This window comes from Uloborus diversus, chromosome 3 (genome assembly GCF_026930045.1).
Source record: "Uloborus diversus isolate 005 chromosome 3, Udiv.v.3.1, whole genome shotgun sequence".
Lineage (NCBI taxonomy): Eukaryota > Metazoa > Arthropoda > Arachnida > Araneae > Uloboridae > Uloborus > Uloborus diversus.
Window position 1 is genome coordinate 189,954,069 of NC_072733.1, and position 27,583 is coordinate 189,981,651.

The following is a 27,583-nucleotide window of genomic DNA, read 5'->3' on the forward strand; positions in this document are numbered from 1 at the left end:
AATATGAAAAAACCCATAATTTTGAGTACGATGTGGGAGATATTTTGCACGAGAGCAAAATCTCCTACTTAATGTTAATTACATACTTTGTTTATATTTTTCAGCTTTATAATTTCTAAAAATTTACCTGATTTAAAAAAAAAGATATAGAAAATATTAGTTTTTTGAAGAAAATTATAAATTTTCTGCCAAGTACAGGATACTTTCATATTTTGTAACTTGAATAAATGTTTTTGTGGTATATTTGGGACTATCCAGGCAACGTTTTATCAACATGAAACTTCAAATCTTTTATTGGATCTAACTCAAGTAAATTTTCGCCAATTTTCCCTTTAAGAGCTTCTTTTTTGATGAAGCGGGGCATAACTTTCAATGAAAAGTCACATAACTCGTTATGCATAAGGTGTAGAATTCCCCTGGGGTATCAAAAATATAGGATTTTTTTTGGAAATATAGGATTCATAGGAAATATAGGATGGTTTTTGACTTTTTTTGAAAAATATAGGATTTATAGGAAATATAGGACGACTTTGATCCCAGCCTTTATGCAATACGGAGGCAAGATATTTTGCTTACTGGGTACCCTCATTAGTTGCATGGCTCACCCTCTGCGCTGCCAAAAAATGGCAGTTTTTGTATCCAAAAATGCTAAAAAGTAGTTTTCATGAGCCATTATCTCAGTGCACTGAGGGTCAGTACAAAACTGGATGTCTGCATTTCAAACTAGACTATATGTATTTTCACAAACAAGTGTCAGAACTATGAGCAAATTCTTTACAAGAACACTACGTATTTCAAAAGAGTAAAATGAACTATTCAGTTTTCAATTTAGTCAACATATCTGGGTTTTAACTTTCCTCCAGGGACTTCCAGATACTCTTTAAAAAACTAGTATGATCAAACACTTACCATAAAAGAGTTATAGACTTTCAAATAGAGGACTTATGCTTACTCACATACTTTATAATATGATAACTAGAAGAAAAGTGAAAGAAAAACATCAAAATATGATGAAAAATGTACTTTTTAGAGACCTGTATCTCAGTGCACTGAGGGTTAGTATAGAACTTGATGCCTACATTTCAAACTAGAGTGTACGTCTTTTCACAAACAAGTGACATAACTATGGCCAATGGTTCTTCAGACTCATAAAATGCACTTCAAGATGAAAAAATTGCATGAGAGTTAGCAACGCATCCAGTTAGTTGTACTCAAGCTACAATGCTTTGTCTTTCATTTTTTTACTGTACCACTAGTCAGTTAGGCTACCATAACCTTGTTTTATAATGTCAAAAGCATTGCTTTTATCTTAAGGGACAATTTTCCTATCTTCATTTGCCAACTTTCAAATGTAGATGGCGCGGATTTTCACTCGGTTTATAGGGGGGGGGGGGAATAAAGGCCCTTTCTAAACAGCTTCACACAGAGGGGAGTAATTAGGCGTTAATAGCTCCGACGCGGGAGCTATTAACGCGAACCCCTCTCCCTTCAGGCAAATGCAAAGCCGAAGACCGGTTTGCTCTTTCAACATTTCTCCGGATATAGTTGAAGAGCAACAAATGGTCAAATTTTAGCTTCCGCGCGATTTGTGATGGATGCATTTGTGGGAATTAGTTTTTCTGAAAGGTATTGATACCAGGGCCCAATTTCCCAATAGACCTAAGTACGCCACAATTTTCAGGGGCCGCAAATTTTGCTTTAACCACATTTTTTTTTTAAATTCTTTTTTTTTTTTTGTTCTTAAAAGAAAAATATTAGCATTTTTTCATTTTTCAAAGTTACAATTTTTTCTCGTCATTTAATAATGATTACTTTCACACATCTTATGAAAATCAAATGTGTTTCAATCATGGTAATTGATCAGCGTAAAACAGTAAGTGAAGACGAAAAGAGGGTGTCAATTTCAGAAAGTGTCGTTACGTTTATCCAGAAGTCGCAACAAGATTGGAGTTTGACAAGGATTTTAGTGTTATACTTAAGTTTATTCAGTGCTGGTTTCTTGAGTGATTGACGTTTATTTTCTTTTTTACATTATTAATATTTAAATTGTTTTCTGTTAATATTAAGTCTCGAAAATAAATAAAAATGAATGACGAACGAAAAAGGCTGATTGCTTTTAAATAAAGGAAACATGCTAAATTAAAAACCGAAGAACAAAAAAGAGTCATCAAAAATTTTTTAAACTTTTTTTTTTTTTTCAAATATGCAGTTTTCAAAAGCGGAAACTTTAGACTCTTTGCAATGTATTCCAGTTACAATTTACTAATGAAATACCATTGAACAGTGAGGAATTGTAAGAACACAAGTGAGTTAACGTAATAACAGAGTAAATTATTCAAATCGTTGATTCGTAGATGAAAAAAATAATAGGATAAAGATGCTGCTATAAATAAAGATGGCGACTGATAAAATGGTTAACGCACAAGACATTAAAGTTCAGTGCTCATCAAAGATTCAGCGATATAGATATTAAAGAATTAAGCTAGGTTTGATTCCAAAACACAGTTTTGATCAAAAGAGCATGTAAACGTAACTTTTTTTCAAAAAGTAACAGAATTCATTCGGAATGTAATCGTGTTTTTTTTTCCTTCTAAATTCAAAATGTCTTTTTGAGCAAACAATGAAACAGCAAAAAAGTTTTTTTCTTCCTTCTGAAAATAAAGATGCTGTCTTATGTGAAACATACTAACATGCGTAGCATTCGAGAAAAATCTCGGTTACTCTTTATCTCCCCATTTTTCATCATTATATTTTCCCTTATAAGTCTAACTCAAGTCTATATCATGTTTCAGTAATTCATCTGCGTGCCATTACAAGGAATTGCTTTAAAACTTCAAAGAATGATAGAAAACATGTTTTATGAAACTATAGGGCCATGGAAAAAAATAAATAAATAGATAACCATGCTGTATTAGTTGATAATTGCAAATGAATATACATATTGCAGTGGCGTATGTATGTTTTTATTTTGGAGGGGGCCCAAACAACCAAGAATAGCTCCCCCTCCCACTTTTTTTTTGTAATTTTATTGTTTTGAGGGGTGAGTAACAGTGCCCTTATCTTTTCATTTTTTCGATGCGGGGAAAGACTTCATACTGTTTGTCCTCTTTATACTGTCATACAGTGCCGCAACCAAAAAATAGTTTTTGGCGGGCATTCTTAAAAAATCTCGCTTCTGGTGGGAGAATAGATCGGTGGTCCTCCCCCAGAATTTTTTTGTAATTGCAGTCCTAAGAACGCAGTTTTAGACGGTCTCTGGCGATGCCACGGGGAGGAAGAATTCGGAGCCCTTCTGCGGAAATTTTTAGAAATTGAAATTTTAAAAATGCCATTATAGGCTATATTTGTTAAAGTTAGTGTAATGAGCGGAATAGGACTTTTTGAAGTTGCCCCGGATTGATTTTTTTAAAAAAAAATAGAGCGAAATCCATCACCTCTAAGCCCATTTTTCCAAATTTAATTTCTAAAAACGCAGTTTCAAACTGACTCCGATAATTTTACGGGCAGGGCAGTTCTGGAGCTCTCCCCAAAAACTCTTTTGAAATTCAAGTCCTGAAAAACGAAGAGATATTCAATTATACTAGGTGGAGGGATTTAAATGATCTCGACTTTAAATTTTTCGCAATTGTAAATTTTTCATTTTCAAATTTCTTACGGGAGCAGTCGGACCCTCGTCCGAATTTTTTTCGTAATTGAAATCTTAAAAGCGCGACTGTGAACCATATTTGGTAATGTTTGGGGTTCGGCCATTTTTCAAAATTGAAGCTCCATAAAAGTAATCTTAAACGATTTTCGATGCTTTTGGCAGACAAGGCGTTTGGTAATTGTCCCCTGGAAATTTTTCGATATTGAAGCCCTGAAAACGAGGTTTGAGAAGCTCTTTAGTGGTTTTAGTGGGTGGAGAGGGCTGACGAAGTGCAGCACTTTGAAGACTTAGGAAAAAGAAAAAAAAATGGGGAGGAAGGGGTAAAGAAATAGGAGGTGTTGGACGTAATTACCTGATCAACAGTCAGTCACTTTTGAAAATTTTATTTTAAGGTTCTTTTCAAAAGTAATTCAGATTTTTCCCAACATTAGGTAATTTTTGGAAAGGAATAGTTCAAGAATCCTCCCCTGAAAGGTAAAACGCAATTTCAGGTCATCTTTGGAGACGTCTTGAGGTAAGGAGTGGCACAATTTTAGACTATTTTCGGTAGTAACTAGTAACCTTAGTGAATAGGGATTGGTTCGGGGATATTCCTCCAGAAATGAATGAAAAACGCCTAAATAAATGCATTTTTAGAACATTCATTTCCATTATTAGTCCAACCGAACAACTAAAACTTATTTTAAATTTCTAGCTGGGGACGAGAGTTAAGAAGAGAAATATTTAGAAAAACTCTTCTTTTTAGAAAGACAAGGGAGAAAAAAAATGTGTGTGGGGGGGGGGGGCGGACGAAGAAAGCGAACTTACTTTCCTAAGCTATAAACTGCATCTGTTAAAAACATTTTAATTTAAAGATTTATTTTGAAAGAATTGAGATTTTTCCTTAATATTATTTGCTTTTCTTTTGTAAAAATAACTTCGCTTTCCCAAGACACATTCTTTTCTTGAGTATGGAGTACGGATCCCCTGACCCCTTCTGAACACCATTGCCTGTTGCCATCTAAAGCAGAATTCCCAAACTTTAACGATTCGCGGCAGCCTTTGAAGAATTTGAATTTTCTCAAGGCATCCTAATCTAGTTTTATATACATATTATTGTTACCATGGACACCTCTTCCTGCGGCACCCAGTTCGGAAATCTCTGATCTAACGTATTATAATAGTTATCACTATCATATTTATTTATTCCTTTTTTTTTTTTTTGTAGCTAAAAGTTTGGAAATTGTTTGTGAGCAACTGAAACCAAAAATAACTACCTTTATTTAAATTTTTTTAAAGATTTTGGAGGGGGCCCGGGCCCCTTCAGCCCCTTCCTTATATACGCCCTTGACACATTATAAATATTATTTATATTGATCTTATGTGAATCGCTTTATAACGTGCCCCAGAGCAGTAGGGGAGACCGGGGTAAGTTGTTACATTCGAATTTGAAATTAACTCCCAGTAGAAACTGACTTTCCTTGCACTAGATGATAGCACTCACCCATCTGTATTCCTGCAGAGTTCCTCGTGTACAATCGATTTGAGGCGCTCCTCAGCAAAATGTAGCAATTTATTTCGAGTATGAATGTTTATTTATAATCACTGCAACTTTATGCATTATCATTAGTCGTCAAATTGCATGTAAAAAAATGTCAATATTATTTTAATTATGTTTCTGATTTTATATTTACTTTATAACGGATGCACCGTTTCTTTATTGAAGAAAATGAATTTCGAGAGTTATTTAACTATCAATTCCAGTTGAGTGAAACATTTTCGCTTTGTAATGATATGTATATATTCATCTTGTGAGCTGTGATGCATATTGACTGCATAAACTGCAGAGTTCCTCGTATACAATCCCTCTGAGGCGCTCCTCAGCAAAATGTAGCAATTTATTTCGAGTATGAATGTTTATTTATAATCACCGCAACTTTATGCATTATCATTAGTCGTCAAATTGCATGTAAAAAAATGTCAATATTATTTTAATTATGTTTCTGATTTTATATTTACTTTATAACGGATGCACCGTTTCTTTATTGAAGAAAATGAATTTCGAGAATTATTTAACTATCAATTCCAGTTGAGTGAAACATTTTCGCTTTGTAATGATATGTATATATTCATCTTGTGAGCTGTGATGCATATTGACTGCATAAACTGCAGAGTTCCTCGTATACAATCCCTCTGAGGCGCTCCTCAGCAAAATGTAGCAATTTATTTCGAGTATGAATGTTTATTTATAATCACCGCAACTTTATGCATTATCATTAGTCGTCAAATTGCATGTAAAAAAATGTCAATATTATTTTAATTATGTTTATGATTTTATATTTACTTTATAACGGATGCACCGTTTCTTTATTGAAGAAAATGAATTTCGAGAATTATTTAACTATCAATTCCAGTTGAGTGAAACATTTTCGCTTTGTAATGATATGTATATATTCATCTTGTGAGCTGTGATGCATATTGACTGTGTACAATCGATTTGAGGCGCTCCTCAGCAAAATGTAGCAATTTATTTCGAGTATGAATGTTTATTTATAATCACCGCAACTTTATTCATTATCATTAGTCATCGAATTGCTTGTAAAGAAAATGTCAATATTAAGTTAATTTTGTTTTTGATTTGATATTTACTTTATATCGGATGTACCGTTTCTTTATTGAAGAAAATGAATTTCCAGAATTATTTAACTATCAATTCCAGTTGAGTGAAGCATTTTCCTCTTTGTATGATATGTATATATTCATCTTGTGAGTTGTGGTGCATATTGACTGCATAAACTGCAGAGTTCCTATTATTTCGTGTATGAATATTTATTTATAGTCACCGCCACATTTTTCATTGTATCATTAGTCATCAAATTGCATATAAAAAAATTTCAATAATAAGTGAAATATGTTTTTGATTTTATATTTACTTTATATCCAATAAACCGTTTCTAAGAGAATGAATTTCGAGAATTGTTTAATTATCAATTCCAGTTGAGTGAAACATTTTCCGCTTTGTATGATAAGTATATACTCATCTTGCGAGCTGTGATGCATATTGACTGCATAAACTGCAGAGTTCCTCGAATACCATCCATTTGAGGAATTATCAATTCCAGTTGAGTGAAACCTTCCTGGAACAAAGTAATCTATATTTGATTGATTTAATTTGAAAGTAATAACTTCAGATAAAAATACCTCGATCGCAGAAATAAATTACTTCCTCCAAGCCCTTCCGTACCATTGCAGATGACTATTTAGTCTCTTGTAAGTTTTGACTACATATGAAAAGCCCCCCCCCCCCCCCCCCCCCACTAAAATTTACTGTTATGTGCTGTGTAGGTAATTATTACGGAAATACTGAGCAAAAAGGAGTCATAAATGTTAAATATTTAGATGAAATTAAGTTAATGATCAATTTGCATGAGGGGAAATCAAAAAGAAAATGAAAAGGAAGACAAGAATAAATTTAACAGTATCAAATTCTTTTCCAAACCATTATTGAAATGAGATTCCTCATTTTTTTGAAAAATAGTCACAACCCTAAAACTTTCAAAACAGGAAAGCTTCTTGGATTTGGTCTGCACATTTTTTCACCTTTCGTTTTTCTCTTTTATGGCCCATATACGATGTTTGTGTAAATCATATACTATTTCTTATTGAGATATTAAGTCAAGAATATTTAGGAAAACAATGATGAAAAGTTGAAATTTCAGAAATTATTCTGAGTGTCGATCGAACAACAGATATTTGATGGAGCCTGCTTTTTCCAGAGAAGAAATCCTCTTTATTAAGTGACTAAACCGAAGCAGTCGTTAATAAACCGGTAACTTCAAACCAAACTATACAATTACAGCAAACGTGACAGATTTAGGTAAATTAAAAATTTTTGCTCACACATAGTCGAATACACTATGATTTTTCATTTATCTCATAAATAAAAATAAAAAAACATATATAAATGTTTTTCGTTTCAAAATAGCCAAAAAATCGCTTTTATTATTACTTTTTTTTTCATTTTATTAGAGAATGGCATTCACAACAACAAAATACAGACCGACAAAATCAAAAATTGCGAAATGCCTCAGTGAAAAGCTGAAATTAGCAAAAGGAACGCATTCAACCCCTTCTCGATGGGGTGTCGATTCCTTGGGCCCTCGGGAAACATCGTTATCAGACTATGAAGAAAGGAGGAACTCACAAGTGGCTCGCATTGGGAAAAAGGGGAGAAAGCTGAAGTGATTTATGGTAGAGTTGATTAGGAAAAATGCCAGACACTGGTATTTTTCAGATTTCTTACTTCAGCGACATCTGCATGAGGAAGTTGGAACTAAATGTCCGTAGATTGAACAAGTTTTTAAAACATCCACACTTTAAAATATAAAAATTGATTAAAATGAACTTTAAAAATTATTATTAAGACCCTCAAAGTCTTATGAATCATCGATGAATGTTTTTTTTCCCAATAGTATTACAGGATTTGTAGTAGGAAGCTAAGTTGCTCAGTTTTTAGTGCGTGTATGGTTGCTATTCTGAAACCGTCGCCAAGCGAGATTTTCATTTAAAATTAATTTAAATTATAAAAACGCAAAATTTTTCTACAATATTATCTCAATCCATTCTAGACTGAAAATCACGTCGTATGCAACAAAGATCGGGAGGCTATTTGCTGTTGATTTTGATTACGGGAGTAGATTGATTTTCCCTTGGCGCCAATCTCTTGGGACAACAGCCTTAAGTGATAAAATATTCCTTAGTAATTGTTTGCTATCATGGTAGTTTAGTGCAGAGAAAATAATTAACGATGATAATAAACGAATGTCAACGTACTATAACGTAAAATACAAACGAAAAAAAGCTATCTTAATTAAAATAATTAAAAATATATCTAAAACACCTTCAAAAAAGTGTTACAAATGTAACTTACATTTTTACCGCAATAATAACCGTTCTTTTTCACTTTGCTTCCAGTTATCATAGTATAAAGTATGTGAGTAAGCATAATCAGTCTATTTGCAAGTTTGTAACTCTTTTATGGTAAGTTTTTGTTCATACTAGTTTTTTAAATTGTATGTGGAAGTCCCTGGAGGAAAGTTTTAAACCTGGATATGTTAGTTCATTTTACTGTTTTGAAATACGTATTGTGTTCTTGAAAAGAATTCGCCCATAGTTCTGTCACTTGATTAAGAAAATACACATTATCTAGTTTGAAATGCAGGCAGTGAGTTCTATACTGACCCTCAGTGCACCGAGATACAGGCCCCTAAAAAGTACTTTTATCATATTTTGATGACAAAACTGCTATTTTTTCGCAGCAGTGAGCATTTAACTATGCATTTAATGAGCCTATTTAATAATTTATATACATCATTACACAAATTGTTCGCAAAAACTATGGTTGAACCTCAGTGCATGGAACCAGGATGCCTCAAACATGACACATTTTTACTTTCTTCGGCACAGTTTAGCCACCCCTGCCATGGTCCACTGAAAGTCAGCCATAAAATTTATGATGTATTTCATTTGAGGCACTAAATATCATGTTGTAATCATAAAGATTACTTTTGCTGATGCTCAATGCGCAGAGATAATTGAATATTAAAAAATGTCGATTTGAGAAAAATCCTAAGTTGGGACCAACTTTTGGAATTTCGTGGGTTACAAAAAATTTTTTTGGAAGAAAAGAAAAGCTATGTCTTCTAAAATCATTATATTGTAGAATTTTTAGCGAAATCAAAAATGGCACGTATCTGACCTGCCTGACTCTTATAAAAACCGACTCTTAATTACTTTACCCTCTCAAGGCAAGCAATTGACAGGATCCCTTTCGCACCCCAAAACAAGTTGTCCAAAACCTTCCCGACAGATGGATGGACTTCTCTATTTTGGCGCTGAACTCTGACTTTCACCCACTGTTTGGATTGTTGTTTTGCTTCTGACCTGTAGTGGTGAATCCATGTTTCATCTATAGTGACAAATTACTGTACAGAAATGCTTGATCGCTATTGAATTGATTGAAACATGACTACAAAAATCTGCATTTGATTGGCATTGAGCAGATGCTGCTGCCATCTTGCGCCGAGCTTGTGCACCCCTGATTCTTTGTGCAAGATGTTTAACATCCTTTTTCTGATATCCGCACAGCCTTAGCTTTCTTTCATCTTCATTTGTCTATCCTCAGACATGATATTATGCGCTTTTCTGATGATTTCTGCTATGGTTGCGGTTTTTGGCAGTGACTCACATGGGTCATCTTCGGGGGTCATGGGGAACAGCTGGTCATTTTTTGACGGTTGATATGGAAGAAGTAGAGTCCAGGTAAACTTTTTCAATGTAGGGTAAATTTCTTAAGAGGCTACTCCATCCAAAGCAAAATTAAGAATTTTAGACTGCACAATATTCAAGTTTATCCATTTTAAAGAGAAACATGCAGGACTCCCACTGCTAAAATTCGTGTAAATAAATTACTTGAGAGAACAACTTGAGAAACTTTTTATAAAAACAAATGACAAGAGCACCCAGGCAAGAAACATATACAATTTTGGAGTTTGTAACTCAGTTCCTGAGGCAGGCTGAGAACTTTTCAGCTTTCCTTTGTACTTATATATACATACAGAGAATGACAAAAATTGTGAAACCTTAGGAGCCCGGAGACATGTTTAAGGGCAAGAAAAATTATTTCTCACATTTAATAGGAAAATTCTGTATAACATGATAACATGGCTTCTAAAAGATTCTTGTTCTGAAAGGATTAGTCGTCAAGGTATTCTTTTTAGTCTTCCAGGTGACCTGCCATCGGGGATTGTTAGTACTCTGTTGTAATGTGTGTATGGTTCATATTTATTTCTTCCTAAGAAATTTCTTCCTTATTTGCCAGCACAAAAAGAATCACATTTATAACTGTTTTAAGTAAATAAGCACACACAAAGCTTTTCTTTAAATAGTTACAGGTAGCCTTATAGTTTTGGTTAAGAAAGAGTTAAACTTTTAACCTATTTCATCAACAACTTCGGTTGTTTTAAGGAATTAATTATTAACAAGTATTTGTTTACATGAATAAACATATAATCTGAAAAAATGTATAAAAGGCAGAGAATGAAGATAATAAAGTCTTTTAAGATAAATCAATGAAAATTATACATGTGAAAATCAAATTTATGATTTCATACTGCCATTTTATTTTGTTTTGTATTGTAGTAGCAAAAATTGAATCTATACTAAAAAATATAAGTTGAAAAATATAAACATACCGTCATACAATATATTAGTATTAACCCTATTGTTGATGGATTCAAGTTAAACCGATTTTGCACACAAAGAATCGCCGATGTTAGAATAATGATCACAGCAAAGAATCCCATGCGTATACACAGCCATCTAAAACAAATTGAATTGATAAAGATATATTCTGAAATGAACTACATGGAAGTAATACAAAAAGAGGCAGTTAACATTTGCTGCTCAATTTATGATATTTTAAAGAAAAATTCAGTTACAAAGTAAGAACATATAAACTGAGTTCGAAACCATAAATTATAAAATGAAATACACACATAAATTAAATCTTACAGACAAATTTTATAAAATGAGAAAATGAATAACTTAAAGAAACTTTGATTTCTAGGAACATCCATCAATTAAAATCTTCCATAGCCATAAATGAAAACTTTGCAAGGATACAGAAGCTATTGCATAAAAGGAAGGCAGTGTAAAAGTTTCAAGATTGACAAACAATTAAAAAAAAAAAAAAAACTTGTATGAGTCAGAAATAATGAATAATTTAAATTACTAGAAACCCTTTAAAAACACACTTGAAAATCATACCTAACTTCAAAATAAGTCAAAATTTCAAACATTTGTAAAAAAGAATAATTTACAGAGAAACATTAACAACTGATATATTCATTACTGCGTTTATTCTGGTTGTTAAAAATTTTAACTAGGGTAAAAATCCAAAAGCATGAGAATTTTAGAAAGCAACAATTTTTTTAAACTCAATTTAGAAATTATCAATTCTTCAGACAGCAAAGATTCTTTTAATCTCCTAAGACCTTTCATCCATGAAAATTAATGCTTTTATTTAGTTTTTTGTCCTATCTATGGCAACAGGTGTTATTATAAGGGTAATAGATTTTATAATAGCTAACACGAACTGCAATTATATTATAGTTGATAAACCAGAAATTACATTTTAGCTTTTGGAATATCACTGAAATTTTATTTATCTACAATATGGTGCAGCGATCGAGTCAGTCTGAAACTTCAAGCTAACTGTGATAAGTTTCCATTTTTATCATTTTTTCTGCAAGTACATAGACTTAGAATTCTACAGAAATATAACAATGATCAGTGTCTTTTACTTCGTGAGAAGATAAACAACTTTAGCAAATTTTGAATTCATTCAAACTGGAACAATGTTTGAAATCAACATTCAAGATTTGAATGACGAAAACATAAGCGATGTTGATATACTCTAAGCACCAATTCCAGATAAGAATGATTCTAATAAAGAAGGCATAGAAAATAGCAAAAAGAAAAAAAACATGTATCCCAAAGCAAAAGGTATAAAAAAGAGCACCTAAAGTTATCTTTTTGCAGAAGAGATCTTGTGCTATACTTATAAACAGATAATTTCAAAAATTAATCAAGGGTAAAAATCTGACAATGTATGAATTCTTTTTAACCCGAACTGAGGAAGTTAAATGTTTAACATATGAATAACAGGAAATATCCAACCTTGTTTAGCACAAATAAGCAGCTTTCACACTACACATGTTTCAGGGTTTCAAGGAACCCCTTTTTCAATTCAAAGGTGTGAGCTTCTAAATGTAAAGACTCCCAGTAAACACACTCTTTTACTGGGTGTCTTTACATCTAGAATCTCACACCTTTGAATTGAAAAAGGGGTTTCTTGAAACCCAGAAACACGTGTATTCTGTAATGCTTATTTGTGCTAAACAAAGTTGGATATTTCCTGTTATTCCTTGGCACAAATTTATTTATTTACTGCGTAATGAAACATATGCATTTGCGTTCGTCTGTGTCATCTTGGCTCCTAAACATAACTTTGAAAGGAGACTGGATTAAGTGTATTATTAGCTATATTCATTTGAGTCAGATGTTTTTTAACTTCTTAATTTAATATTATTTCTTGCTCAGATATTCTTTCAGAACCATTGATGCACTTGATGTTATTCAACAGCAAATAGGGTCCGTAGCACACTTTTCATAATAAGCCAAATCAATCATTTTCAAAGCTACATCTGGACATCTTTCTACAAGTATATACCTGATGCCTATTACAGGCATAAAACGGTAAAAGAAATATGCTTCATGTAAGCCAAATTTTGCAGTTTAAAATATAAGTACAGTGAATTTATCTCAAATTGCACTAAGGCATCACATCCTTTCAAAGAAAAGGGGTCATTCTTCAATGCAAAATTATATTTAAGATGCAAAATTACGATTTGTGAACAAGCTCTTTAGCTTTGAATTACTACGTCTTGCATGTGACTTGAAATGGAGATGCTCCTCTGGAAAAGAAAAATCAAAATCATTTAAATCTTTGGAAAAGATCGTTTTAAATGCTTATTTGTTCATAAAAGCAAGATAGAATTATGAAAACAAATTTACATTCAGTCTTGGGTCTTTGAAAGCAGATCTATTAATTTTGCCATCATTTTTAAAGTGCAAAGTCAAAAAATTCAGGACACAAGTTTTGATTAATACAGATATTGGTGAAAAAAAAGAAGCACAAGCCTATTCAAATGCTGAATGTTTTCGGCAAAGTAAACAAGTAAAACATTAATTCATTTCAAACCATGAACCCATGTGTGAGGCAAAATAATTTTTCAATTTTATTTGAAGGTAGAAATTTGATGCCAAAAATCAACACTAACATTTCAGTATAACATCTACTGCAAAAAAAAGTACTTTCTTAACATGCTGCAATTTTCAAAATAAATTTCTTATTTGTTTATTTTGAAAAACATATCACTTTGTGCCACATTTCTTTACTATGTGTAGATTAATAGATATTCTCAATACAAGTTAGCTTACTCAGAAGTTAAAATCCAATGGTAGTAACATGTAACAGATGCATTTGTTTTTCTTTCAAAAGTCTCAATAAAATCTTGAACAACTTTATAAGAATAGATGCTTGAAATTCCCTGAATTGTTTCTTTAAAATGACTATAAATTGGAGACTTTGAAGTAGATTCCAAACGCTTCAATTGACGCGATGACATCAAGAAGCCTTTCTGAAATACATTAAAACAAAAAATACATTACAAAACATGAACTAGCAATTTTTACCCTTTTTTTTTGCAATATTGCTTTTTTTGATTATATGACTTATAAAAGAGAAAGAAATCAGTAAGCACCACAGTACACAGCTCACTTACTTCAGAAAATAATCAGAAATGAACATTATTTTGCAAGTCAAATCATTCTTTTTTTCCCCCCAAAGAGATAATTTACTTTGAAAACTTTTTCTGATTCAGTAAAATCCCATCACAACAAAATAAATTTTCAGTCCCAATATTATTTCTACTGCATTATTTGAGTTCCATTGCAACCAAATTAATGTTACAACAAACAAAACTTGTGGTCCCTTGAAGTTAGTTATAACAGGATTTCACTATACAGAAAATCATATTAGATGTGGCATGAAAAAAAAAATATTTACAGACGATATTAAATTCAAGCTTTTGAAACCTGTGTACATTTTACCACATGTCATTGCATGCTTCTCCCCTTTAAAGATCGATAATTTTTTTCTAATAAGGTAAACAAGTATGTATTTAAAATACACCGCCAGATCAAACAGCAAGCTGCTTTATACTTTCTCATTCATTAAAATAAAAAAAATAACTTGTAAGCCCCTATTTTTCGCACAAATTTAATAATTCCAGGTTTAATTATTGCTATGGTAGTAACAGTAAAAATATGACTGAATTTTGAGATGCACTGAATACCATATCTTGCCAAATACTGAATATTCGGTCAAAACTTATAGTAATATTAAATTTTATGCAATTTAAAGTAGAAAATATTTTTTCTATTTTGTTGAATGAAAATACATTTCCATTTATCGTTGTAAATTTATAATCAATAAGCATTATAAACAAATTTAAAATTTAAAAAATAATAATTAATTTATTCCAAAAGCAAATAATAATATAGTTAATCATTGATTTGGTTTATGTGTAATTGCAATTAAATGGATAATTAATTTATTTCATGATAAATGATTTGACAAAACTATAATCATGGTAACAAATTACCTCATAAATCAGCGGTTCCCAACCTTTTTAGTTTCAGGGTCTACCAGTTTAGTAGAAAACACTGTTGAGGCCCACTAACTGCTATGTATTACTTGCACGGCCAAAATTTACTTTCTGGGGGAGGGGGGTGGCTTAGGAACCTTTTCTCTGATGTGGCAAAGTTATCAACCTGCTCTTCTCAGTCCAATAACATTTCCCTGGTACTGCAGAGCATCCAGAATTTTATTTTTTTTTTGAAAAATATTGAAAATTGTTGCTTTCTTTTCTAATACAATTCTAATGTGAAAATATAATTTAATGTGTATATAAAAGTTTTCAATGGTTCAGTAATTATTCATTTCTATCACTTGCTTAAAAATAATTAATTTGTATAGATATCACAGTAAATTCAAAACTGAGAAAAGGAGGGTAAAAGGGGGGGGGGGCAATATATAATTACCTTCATTTTCATTTTATACCCATTTCTCCTCATTTCTTCACAAAATTGTTGAAGACCTCGTCTTTACATACATCAATGTTTTTATGACTGCATAAGAGCTAGGCTATTTGAGGTGTTTAGCATCAAAAACAGCTCAATCAATTTTTAGAAATCTTACAGAAGAGAACTAAAAGCATTTCACGTTCTGCAAACTTCATTTCCTCCAAAAGTAATTTATCGATTGAATTTTTTGTTTAAAAAGCAAATAACTTTATTTGTTTGACATTTAAATTAACAGTATGTTTTATTTATTTAATGATAAAAATAAATTTGATTGAGCCAATTATAAATTAAATAAGCCCTTTTTACTTCCTTTTACAAAAAAGGAAATATTGTATTCGCGAAAAAAAATTCACTCAAAAATCGACCTTAATTTCCATTTTGCTCACCCCCAAATGAATGTTGAGTTTTTTTTCTCGACTCGATCACACGTGGATAAGTGTCTAAGAACGTATAGACACGCGAAATATCAATTTTGACGATTCCCGAGTAAGTTACAACGAGTTTCCTCGTGACGTCTGTATGTACATGCGTATGTATGTCACATAATTCAAGAACGGTATGCCCTAGAAAGTTGAAATTTGCTACGTAGGCTCCTAGTGGGGTCTAGTTGTGCACCTCCTTTTTTGGTTGCATTCGGGTGTTTTTAAGGGGGTCTTTTGCCCCTTTTTGGGGGGAAATCATTGTTAATTTAGATGTAAACTCAAGTGGTGTTACAATTTGGTTGACACGTGGCAATATATCGCCAGTCTTTTGGTCGCCAAGTTTTGTCACCAACTTGGTGACAAATTTGGCGAATTTTCTTTTTTTATAAATTTGGTTTCAATTTGGCCACTGTTGGTGATATTTAGAGAGTAAACTATTGAATCACATTAAAATTACCAATAATGAGAAAATAACATTAAATTGGAGTAAAAGGAAATCATGTGAGGCACACATCAGCTCGTTTCTTTGTTAATGTTCCATTCAATTTCCAATTATATCCCTGGCATCTCAATTTATGCCAACTATGTACTGCTTGTGATCCAAATGAGAAAGGATCGTCATATCCTCTCTGTCTCATTTTTTTAGAAGAGTAGTTTTCAAAATGAATCGAACACAGCAGTCATTGAGCGAGCATGTGAATATAAGTGAGCCAGGGAAAGAAGGGAGAACCCTTTAATTAAAAGATAGAAAATATTTATACTACTTTGACATTCATAAAAAAAATGCATTAGTACAAAAATTAATATCAAAGTACTCACTTGCGTAACATATAATATAACAACAATAGGAAATAAGCCAATTAAGAAAACTGGTATAACTGCACCAATAAGTATAAATGTGCCAAATGACAGGAAAAAGCACACTAAGAAACAATCCAAACTTATTGGCATTGCATTATCAATATCATTTAGATCATTACTGCACCTAAGAAAAGAGAAGCAAAGTGTTATGCTTGAGGTTAAAAAATTAAAAAAAAATAGTGCATGCAAAAATAATTCACCTTTATATCTACACAAATAAAAAGTTTTGTTATTTGCACAATTCTAAAGTTGGTATGATTGTATTTATGTAATCTATCATTCTTTAAAAACTTGCATAAGAAAAAAGTAGAAATATAGGACTATATTATGCATTGCTATGACAATGTAAATAGATAACAAGAAAGAAAATTTCATTTTGCGGCTGTTTTTTTTTTTTTTTTGAATCAATGATGGGAAGTTCTACACCAAAGGAAGGTTCTAAAAGAATGGGCAACATTTTATGCATTAGTATTTAACCAAACTTTTCATTTAGGTAGAGCTTGTGAAAACACAGTAAAATAAAAAACATATTTATTCACAACAACTAATGCTAAGAAGACAAAATTTACATTAGACAACAAAACATCAAAGTAACCAATGTGCAAAATAAAATTTAAATTTAGACATTATCACTTTTCTTGTTGTTGAGGTTCTTAGAGCAGTTTTTTTTTCTTTTTTTTCACATATCTCTGTGAATCTGGATTTTCAGCATTGGCACATATGAAGTCATAATACCAAGCAAGGCATTAAAAGTGACCTAAGAAGCACTTTGTCACAATTATAACCAAATATCAAGAAAATTTCCAAGGACATACAGTGGCATCTCTCCCATTAATGTTTTGAAAATGACTGGCATTAGAAAAGGTTCTCTCTTCTACATCCTTGATTACCTCAAATTTAATTGTATTTAGTTCTTTTACTCTATAATTTTATGTGTTTTAATAAATCTTCAAAACCAAGTTATGTGCAGTAATGTTAAAGTTTATGTGCAAACTTAATCTATAATTTCATTTAATCACCAGTTTCAGTCATCTTAGAAAGCTTTAGTTTAAAATTCTAATTTTGCTAGTGTGCTACTTGCATGGACAAAGTATGGCAAAGGGTGGGGGGACCTTGCATTAGTGTTCTTAAGGGAATGCAGAGTCAAAAGGGTTGAGAAAACCTGGTCTATAGGAAAACATTAGACAACATCATGAACCCTAGCATAGAAATATAATCACAGCTAGGTCTTGCTGGTTCCAACCTGGATACAAAGGGGATCATGACCCACATCAACATGACTAAAGATGGCCTAAAACTGCATTTTGCAGACTTCAATTTCAAGAAAGTGTCAGGGAGAGGCCTGGAAAACCTACAGCCTACTGAAGTCTTAATGTCCATACCTATGACTCCCTTCCCCTCCTTCTGATTTGTATGCTTACATATTAATAATAAACCCTTCCAATATAACAAGGGGTTACTGTAAAAAAAAATACAACGGGTTACTGTATAAAAATACAATATGAAGATAATTTTATATGCACACATTAGACTAAAAATGTAAAAGCAAGTAAAATAAACTCGATTAATAGAAGATAATTGATAGATGAAAATTGATAAATGACAAAACATTTTTAAGGAGTTATTTCCCGCAAAATCAAGTCTCAAGGCATCAAAAAAATTTTAAAATTTTATCAGCATTTTTTCCCCTTTTTTGTGGCAGTTTTATTTTAAAATTTTGTAATGTTATTGAGCATAATCATGATGAAAAGATTTTTTTAGAATCAAATGATCAGTCAATTGCTCTTACAACCAACATACAGCAAACTGTTCTTAAATTATCTTGTTCTACAAAGAAACTTTCTAAAAGGCTTTCGAGTTAGTCAACAGATTGCACAATGTAATTTAAATCACAATTGCAACTAAGCAGAAGAAGTAATATATAATTGTATATTAGTAAATTCTCATAAGGTTCGAATCAAATATAAAAGAAGCATTTATTACCTATTCATAATCCGACCATGTGGCGTAGAATCAAAAAATGATAAAGGACATTTCAGCAGACAGTAGATCAAATTTTCCTGATATTTCTGTGATGCTTCACCAGCAGCTAATGCTAAAAAGCTGTTTGCAGATACAACGGAAAAAACTAAAAAAAAAATTAATGATACTGAATCAGGATGTTAGAAATTACAATTTATAGCACACAAGCAAAAGATAAAATAAATCTAAACATAAATAACTGCATATGAAGTCAATAGATGGATACATTTGAACTTTTTTTTCAAAGTAAAATTACCTACATGTTATTTATTTTCCAGATTTATGTGACTCAAAATCAAAAATCATGAAGGAAGTTTCATGTGGGATACCTCCAGTTCTCCAGTTACATAAAACCATACATAAAATACACAAGATGCAAAATCTACATTTTTTTTTTGCAATTTATGCATTTCATATGTTCTTTAACTTTTTTATTTCAACACAAAGGCATTTATTTTTTAATCTCCAGTCATGTTTGGTAGCAGTTAAGATTCTACAGCATTCTTTAGATTTCACCTCGCCTACTTCTGATTGAAATAAACTAAATAACTTGGTATTTATCATAAATGGTCAAAACAAGGTTAACAAAGAACAAAAATTGCGAATTATCATAGATAGATACTTTAAAATTAGAAAGAGCCAATATTTTCAACATGAAAGAAGCCAACGTATGGATGCAAGAACAATACGACAAAGGGTACGAAATCAACTGAAAAAAAAAATTTAGTAGTAAAAACAGTTAATTAATAACATGCATGATAGAAAATAATATATTAACAGTTTGGGACCCAAAATCTGGAATGTATGGGACCACAACCTTTCCAGATTTCAAAATTTTCCTTATTTTGGATTCCGACTCAAAAAGTTGTGAAAACTCCTGTCGTGCCATAATTGTCATTTTTTATGGTTTTGCTAATATTTGCATTAAATTTCTTTTATTTTTGTACAGTCTAAATGAAAGTATACTTCATTATGCTAAAACAAATATTGGAGATACCTTGCAGCAGCGTTTAGTATACAGATGTTGCTTTTTATTATTATGCAATCTGCCGATCAATACAATAAATAAATCAGTATTTAAAAAAATAATTTTGCACTTTTGATCAATAAGCTTTGTATTTTATACTTATGCGAAGAAAAAAGAATTATCGTTAACCAAAAGTGAATGTTAAAAAGATTGCTGTAAAATTACAGCAAAACGCTTTGTTACGCATAACAAGGGGCATTGAAAAAATATTTTAAAGAAAAACTGAACTATCTGATGGTAGAAGCATGAATTGAAATGGTTTTTGAAATAAAACAGGTTTTTGGCAGCGGTTTTCGATCTGATAGAGAGCATTTCATTTGAAATATGGAATGAATCATGGATTGAGTTTTGATTTTGATACTTTTCACTCTTCACTCCAGGATCCCCTGTACCTACCATTATTTGTGGTTTAACCAGTTGGATGGGACCTAAATGCCTCATTCATTCAATTTTTTTAAACATTAAAAACACTATTTTTCCTTTTTTGGAAGCATTGAAAATACACTATTGAAATGCTTGAATGTCAGCTCCAACATCATCACAAAAACCTTTTCAATATCCACACAGAAAGCATTAAAATATTTAATGTAATAGTTTTGCACCACAAATATTTTTCTTTCTTTATTAAAAGTACTGTAAATTCCTTTCAATGTAGTTACTTACAATGTGCTTTACAACAAACAAAAATGAAAATAAAACCATTGGTGCAATAGGAACATTTAACTTGACATGCACACTTTTCAAAATTTAAGCACAGCATAAGAAATTGCATTTGAAAATTCCCCTTCTTAAGAATGCACTTACTTTGTAATAAACCCCAAAGAAGGATCACATACAGATGTTTATACTTGCTGGAATTGAAATTATTATTCTCCGAGTCTCTATCATCTGGTGACCATATACTCAGCGAGTAAGTAAGGAAAATCTTTAAAATATAAAGCATGTAAGATTTATTAACAAATTGTTTCTAAAGGAATTCCATGCATACATATTAAAACTTAACAGATTGTTTTTACTGCTAAATCACAGCCTCTTATTCTTTCACATCTTTCTTATATATCTATATATCTTCCAAAATGCAACGAATACATTCATAGAAAGCTTTTATCACATAATGACTGAATAGTCACTAGACCATGAAAAAAAAAAAAAAAAAAAGCTGGAAATTAATATGACTTTAGATCAAAACTAAGTTCTGTTTAGCCATGACTGATATTATTAGGACCAAACCTACTGCAGCACTGGCACTATTTTTTGGTTTATGTCGACTTTATATGCAGATTGTAGCTGAGGCTTTTTTGTGCATGGAGAGACTAAGGTGTTTGGGTCTCTGGAAACACTACTATAGATATCTTTCCAGGAAGCACTTTGATGGGGGAGTGCTTTGATATCTTCTTTCTGGCCTGCCTACTGATTATATGCATAGAGATTATGCTTTTGACAGGCCTTATCAAGTCACCTTTCTCTCTTAGGGTGATTAGGAAAATGTTCCTTTTTTTCACAACAAAATATGGACTATCTGGCACACTGATGTTTCTAAAATGAATGACACAGGGGCTGGGACCTTTTGTCCCAGCAATGGTACTGAATAGTCATGCCCCTTGGGTAGATTTACCTCTGTATATCAGGCTGAGGTTTATGCTATCTGATGTGTTATACAATTCGCTTTAATCCAGGCTACAGGAACAGATGAGTTCATATAAGGCAGTGAAAAGTAAAGGGATGTATGTGGCAAAATTGAAAATTTAGAAATAACCAGTACACATGGAAGGTGAACTTCTCCTCTGTCTTGGTGCAAGAGATGGTCAGGGCTGGATTTAGGGAAGAGCAGGCGGGGCTACTGCCTCGGGGCCTCCACAACAAAGGGGCCCCCACAATAAAATTTTTACAAAATATCCTAACTTTCACGGGTCGAAAATACCGGATAAAAACATATATATCAAAATATTCGGATTTATATCAAAGTATCGGATATTTTCGAAAATATGATGATCTTTTCGAACCCTGATTAGGGGTCTCCACTCCTTCATTGCCCCGGAGCCTCCACACTTCCAAATCCGGCCCTGGAGATGGTACTAGTAGCCCTGGTAGTTCCTGCTATACAGCATGATTTAGAAAAAAATTTCAATGAAAGCGTACCTAGGATGCTATCTTTAAATGTGTTTTACTCAAAACTTGAAAATGTTCACTTACATCCCTTTGCTTCTCACTGCCTCATATCTGCTGTGATAGTCAAGCTGCCTTACATGCGTTAAATAACGTTGTAATGATATCCCACATTGTTTGGGAATGCTATAATAAGCTGTGCACTCTTGTAACGCTGAATAAGGTGGCTCTCTGCTGGGTACCTGGACACCCAGGTAGGAAGAGTAATGAAATGGCTGAATACTTTGCAAGGAAAGGTTCTGATACTCCTTTTGTTGGACCTGAACCAGCAGCAGGGATTTCAAAGAATCTCGCTAGGGTGGCTGTTTATTGACATTTTTAGGAAAAAACAGTACCATTACTGGTGTAACTTGGATGGGCAACCTCAGGCAAAGAAAATAAATAGGGGTTTCTCTAGTATTAGGGTAAAAAAGCTGTTAAGTCTGAAGAGAAGTAGTATCAGGAAGGCTATTGGTCTTCTTTCTGGTCATTGCACCTTACTATAATGGGTGTCAGTAATGATCCAACTTGTAGGGTTGCCTCTTTCATGAGAAAAATGTTACTCATATCCTGAGTGATTGCAAAGTGTTTTCTGTCTATAGGTTCTAACACCTTTGTTGTCACTTGCTCAAATCTTGGGAGATTCATGACATTTCCATTTGGTGTTAGCTGAATTTTGCTTAGGCTACTGGTGTGCTTTAAGAATTTTGTTAAGGGACGGGAACACTAGTCCTTGCTGATGGATGATCCTTATTTGGGGATGGGTGCCTTTTAATCCCCAACCGCATTTATAAAAATATGCAAAACGTTTTTTGAACATAACCCAAAGATAAAATGAGCTGGGAAGTGGTAGAAAATAAGAGATAAGGAGCTGTTCATAAATGATGCTGCTTTCTTCAAAAATCTGACCCCCTTCCCCTCTTGTGTCATAAAGTGTCACACTTTTTCTCAATCCCCCTCGTCACTTGTCACGCTGCTTTTCATAAGCATACCGTTAGAAAAATATGCGATGTCACACTTCTTGTTACCTTCTCCTTCCTTCTGGCCACAAACTGTCAGTGTTTCATAAAAAAAACCTCCCCTTCAAAGTGTGACATCATTTCCGGACAGCACTTAATGTTCTTAGCATTTATTCAAACCTTATTTGGTTGTTCATGAGACCAAGAAACAAGTTCAATATGTTTTGAAGTAAATATCTTACCTCAAATACTTGGTATACCATATAGGAGCATATACTTGGAAGAAGATAATAAAATTTTGAATACTTTAAGTAGTTGTAGTATGTTATCCATTTCACCTTTATATTAAAAAAGGAGTCATTTATTAGGCATAGTATAAAATAAAATTTATACAAATGCATATAACAAAATTGTACTAATACAAACTTCATGTCATATCTTGATATTAATATTATTATTAAAACCATAGTTATGATATATAGCTCAGAGTAAATTCAGAGCACATAAGAATAATTAATAATACATAAAACTCTAATGGCTATTCCAGATTGATGATAGTAATAAGCATGAGACTGCAGCCTCTGGATGATGCAAATGAGCAGTTCAGTAATTGCTTGTCTACTTTAGCTCTGGCTATGGGATGGTAACTTGTAGCCAAATATTCCTAGCTTTTATCTTCCCTTTTAGTGTCTGAGACCCAACTTTTTTGTGGACCTCTTACAGATGAATCATGGTAAGAAATTTTAATCCTGCATCATTTGAAGCGTGGATTTCACTTTTTGGATTCGAGAGAAAATTAACATGTAGGGGAGACCGGGATTAGTTGTGCCTGAGGCAAGTTGTGCCATCGAGCCTCCTGACTGAGGGGATAGGTTTCAACACCTGTCGCGACATGTGAGTGAGCAGGTTGACAGTCTCAGTGTCTTGTGTTTGGAAATATAGCGAACTGTTTCCAAGATAAAAATATCTATCGTGTTTTCTACAGCAAAAGTAAATTTTGTGATTTGAATTGGAATTGTCATTGCCACTAAGGATACTGAGGTGTGAAAACTTTTCCAACATTATTTAAATACCTATGTTTTGAGCTGTTATTCTATGCCTTTCATTTGTTGATCATGATAATATTTCAGAAACTATTGAGTAAAGTTCAAAATGTCGTTACACGGGGCCAGTTGTGACAGAATTAAGGAGGCACGTTGTGACACTGTCACTACTTGCCACCGGTCCATTATCCGTCAGAGATGACAGCGGTGATGACTAAAATGATAGTGAAAATAATAACTATGAAGCTGTTACCAGCACTTCAGTGATAAATTTAGTCTGTGACAGTTGAGAATTCAGATCAGTCTTCAGAAGTGAGAAATGTCATTGAATTAGATGAGTCTATGACAGTTGACATTAGCATTCTAATAGCGGTACGTTTTATGAAAAAAAGACGGCTATATAAAACTGGAAATCAAAGGTTCAAGCACTCCGCTTGTAAATGGTTAAAAACCTGTCATTCTAGCAATTGCACCTAAAGAGAAAATTCGAGCAGAACAAAAAGCAAGAGAACGCAAGAAACAAATTGAAGAAAAAAGCACAAAATTTTAACTGTACAGAAATTAAATTTTAACTGCCAAAAAGTGCACAAAAATTTACACCAAGGTTATTTAAAAAATGAAGAAGGGAGATTCAGATAGCTCTGAAGATGATAAAAACTGTTTATGTCTAGTTTTCTTGGAGCAATACAAAGTTTACAGACCCGCAGAAGACTAGGTCAATGCATGGCACTTAAAAACTGGTCTCATGTCAAATGTACCAAAAAAGAAAAATTATTTTAATTGCTTTTACAGCACATTGGATGTTGAAACAAGCAATGATAATGAGTGGTTATAAAAATAGGTAGGCCTGTAGGATATGGATCTACACATTGAAAGAATTATGTAGCCGAAGCAGAGTCAAAGATTAATATGGCAAAAAATTAGTGTTGGTCTACGTTTTAGCTTTTCTGACAAACAGTTTTTTAATGTGTCTCTAAAACAAAGTCTATAAGTGTTAACAATTTAACTATTTTATTTTCATTTTGTTTTAAAGTGTTATTGAAAACATAAAGGTGTTCATTTTTGTGTTAAGAACATTATAAATGAAAAATTATTTCATTCTTAACCTAAGCTATCCCATTTAATTGCATTTAATACATAATTTGTACATGTTACAACGCATATGTGTGGGTTTTTTGTGTGTCACAATGTGCCTCAAGCTTGTCACTACTAGCCCCAGTACTGGGCAAGTTGGGACAAACTTAGAGGCTATGCAAATTCCATTTTATAGCATGAAAAACGTTTAAAATGTTGATAATTTTTTTTATAAATATATTGCTCAAGGTCTACTCAAATGATATGATGCATTAAATGTATCAGATCAGTTCAAATCTTACCGTAATATCAAAAATGACAAAAATGTCACTACTACCCCAGTCTCCCCTACTTCTGAATTTTTTCTGTGCTAAAATAATTTCAGCTACCAGTGTAATTATATACTCAGCTTCTAAGTAAAATTTTCTACTTTCAGCTCTGCTAAGGCTATTGAAGATTGATAATAAAGGAGAAACTCTATAGTCTCTGGATGTCATGAAGACTTGTTTGGTGTTCGTTGGAAGTTCTGTCTTAGTTCTGGTTTTTGGGGGGCATCTTGTTGATCATTACCGTAAGCGTTAAATTCAACCATGTATTCCATTTTTTGTGTTATTTGGATCAGCTTTTGCTTTACACTGAAAATTGAGAAAAATCCAGCTTATAATGTTAAAATGTTTTACATATGTTTGCTTACTGCATCTAAAGTACAATGGTTACTGCCTGATCTTTATGTGAAACAAGGAACCAATCTAACGAGAAAAACATGTTTCACATTGCTGAAAATATGAATATGATTCTTATTTTCTTATGAATTATAGAATCCATCATTAGAAAAATTTGATCAATAATATTAAAGTTTGATAAAAAGTGTGACCTGGAGAAGCTTTTATAAAGATATTCAAAACTTTGGTAGAAAGTGTTGAGTAGGTCTTTTGTTGTGCTTAAATTTGAGGCGATTTTAGAGACTTTATCCATCATCTGAAACCCTAAAATGCCACTAATGTGGTAAGAGCAAGAAATCTTAACCCTTTGTCACTTAGAAACCCAGATTTATAGATTTTTAGAATTATAATTTTTATTTTTATTATTTATGATGAAAATTACAAAAGCAGGACGACTAACCCAACACTAACTGTCATTCAAAAAAAAAAAAAGAAAGCCAAAAAATGATCAAGAACATTGTAACATAATAAAGTCATAACTTAATTTTTCAATATTTCAACACAACATACAAAAACCACAAACAGACAGGGCCATTGAGAGCCAAGGCAGGCCCATTGTCAGTTTGGTCACTGAGCCCCCCTCCTCCCAAAAAATTATTAAATTCATACTACTCTAAATCTGAACTGGACCCCCTCCCTCCCTCCACATGGGCTGGGGCCCTAGTTTCCTACTGGGCTGACCAACAGCATGTTTTGTAACTACTAGTAGTCATTAAATTTGCGAAAGGTAGCGATATCTAGTTTTCTTCAGTTATAGTTCATTAGTTCAGAGTGCAAACTATATTCTACAGCACATGGTAACATTATAAAATCAATTTTATGAATTTTGCAGCCAATCAAATGGTATGTTACCTAGAATCAATGACAGGTTAGAAGGCTTAACAAACCCCCTAAAAAGGTTAACGAAATCATAGCAGTAAATACTTAAAACTGACACATTATAATACTTATACTTATTTTCCCCTTAAAATATAAAGTCTCTGTATATATAGTAAGGATCTCTGTGTTTAATTTCGACTAGTAAACAATGAGGTTTCTTGAGGTTTGTAAAATTCTTTTGTCATAACACGGAACACATTCAAGTTTAATATTTAGAGCATTAGTTAATACACAATTAGTTAATTTTTGCCATTAAAAATATAGCATTATATTCACAATTTTGAAGTTAGTAAGCATTTTAACATGAAGAGGTTATACCTAGCTTTCATTTGGATAATTTAAAAATGATTATCAAGCATGTCAATTTAATCTTTTTTTCATACTTCACAAGATGGCTCAATAAGAACTTTTCTATTAGGACTATACAATGATATCTATATAAGTCTAAACTATATGTATGTCTGCGTACAGAAGGCAACCAATTAACCAAAATGTTCTGGATCATAGCTATATTGGATATGTAATCACCTCAGAGCAACAGTAGGATATGTTAGCGTTATTCCTGGGATAAGATATCTCACTGTTGCTCTGATGAGACGACATGGATTTCAGGGTTTTCTGGATGTTTAAAAAAAGTAATCCAATTGTTTATAAAACCCAAATTATAAAAATAAATTTATGCATATTAAAATATGATGGAAACAGAGCTAAATCAAAAAATGCTGAAATATTTAAAAAAATTTTTTTAACCCTTCATGATTTGTCGTCTATCCAAGAATCATTGCAATTCGGCTCATTAGATCGCCGATAACTTTCTGAATTTTTTAACTGGAATGATATTCAACTGGAATTTTATCATGAGTTGAGGAATCTAGTTGGGTTTTAGATTATGTGAAAGATATAAACTACTATCTTTCGTGCATGTGCAGTGAAAAATTAATTGCTTTAAATGACCATATTTTATTACATTTTCAACATTTTGATTTCAAATTTTAGTGTTATACCTCTTTCGTATGCTGTCAAGTTTTCTGAAAG

The 27,583-nt window shown here is 32.4% G+C and overlaps 1 protein-coding gene across 1 annotated transcript in view; it reads right to left on the minus strand.

Annotated features, from left to right (window-relative positions):
* LOC129218466 (multidrug resistance-associated protein 1-like) overlaps positions 1-27,583 on the minus strand; it is an 80,807-nt gene that overhangs the window by 31,909 nt on the left and 21,315 nt on the right. Inside the window, exons 8-13 of the mRNA XM_054852745.1 lie at positions 23,073-23,168; positions 20,531-20,651; positions 18,661-18,805; positions 16,636-16,801; positions 13,688-13,887; positions 10,879-11,005 (exon numbers count right to left, since the gene is read on the minus strand). Of these exons, the coding sequence (XP_054708720.1) occupies positions 10,879-11,005; positions 13,688-13,887; positions 16,636-16,801; positions 18,661-18,805; positions 20,531-20,651; positions 23,073-23,168 (855 nt within the window). The remainder of the gene's footprint in view (positions 1-10,878; positions 11,006-13,687; positions 13,888-16,635; positions 16,802-18,660; positions 18,806-20,530; positions 20,652-23,072; positions 23,169-27,583) is intronic.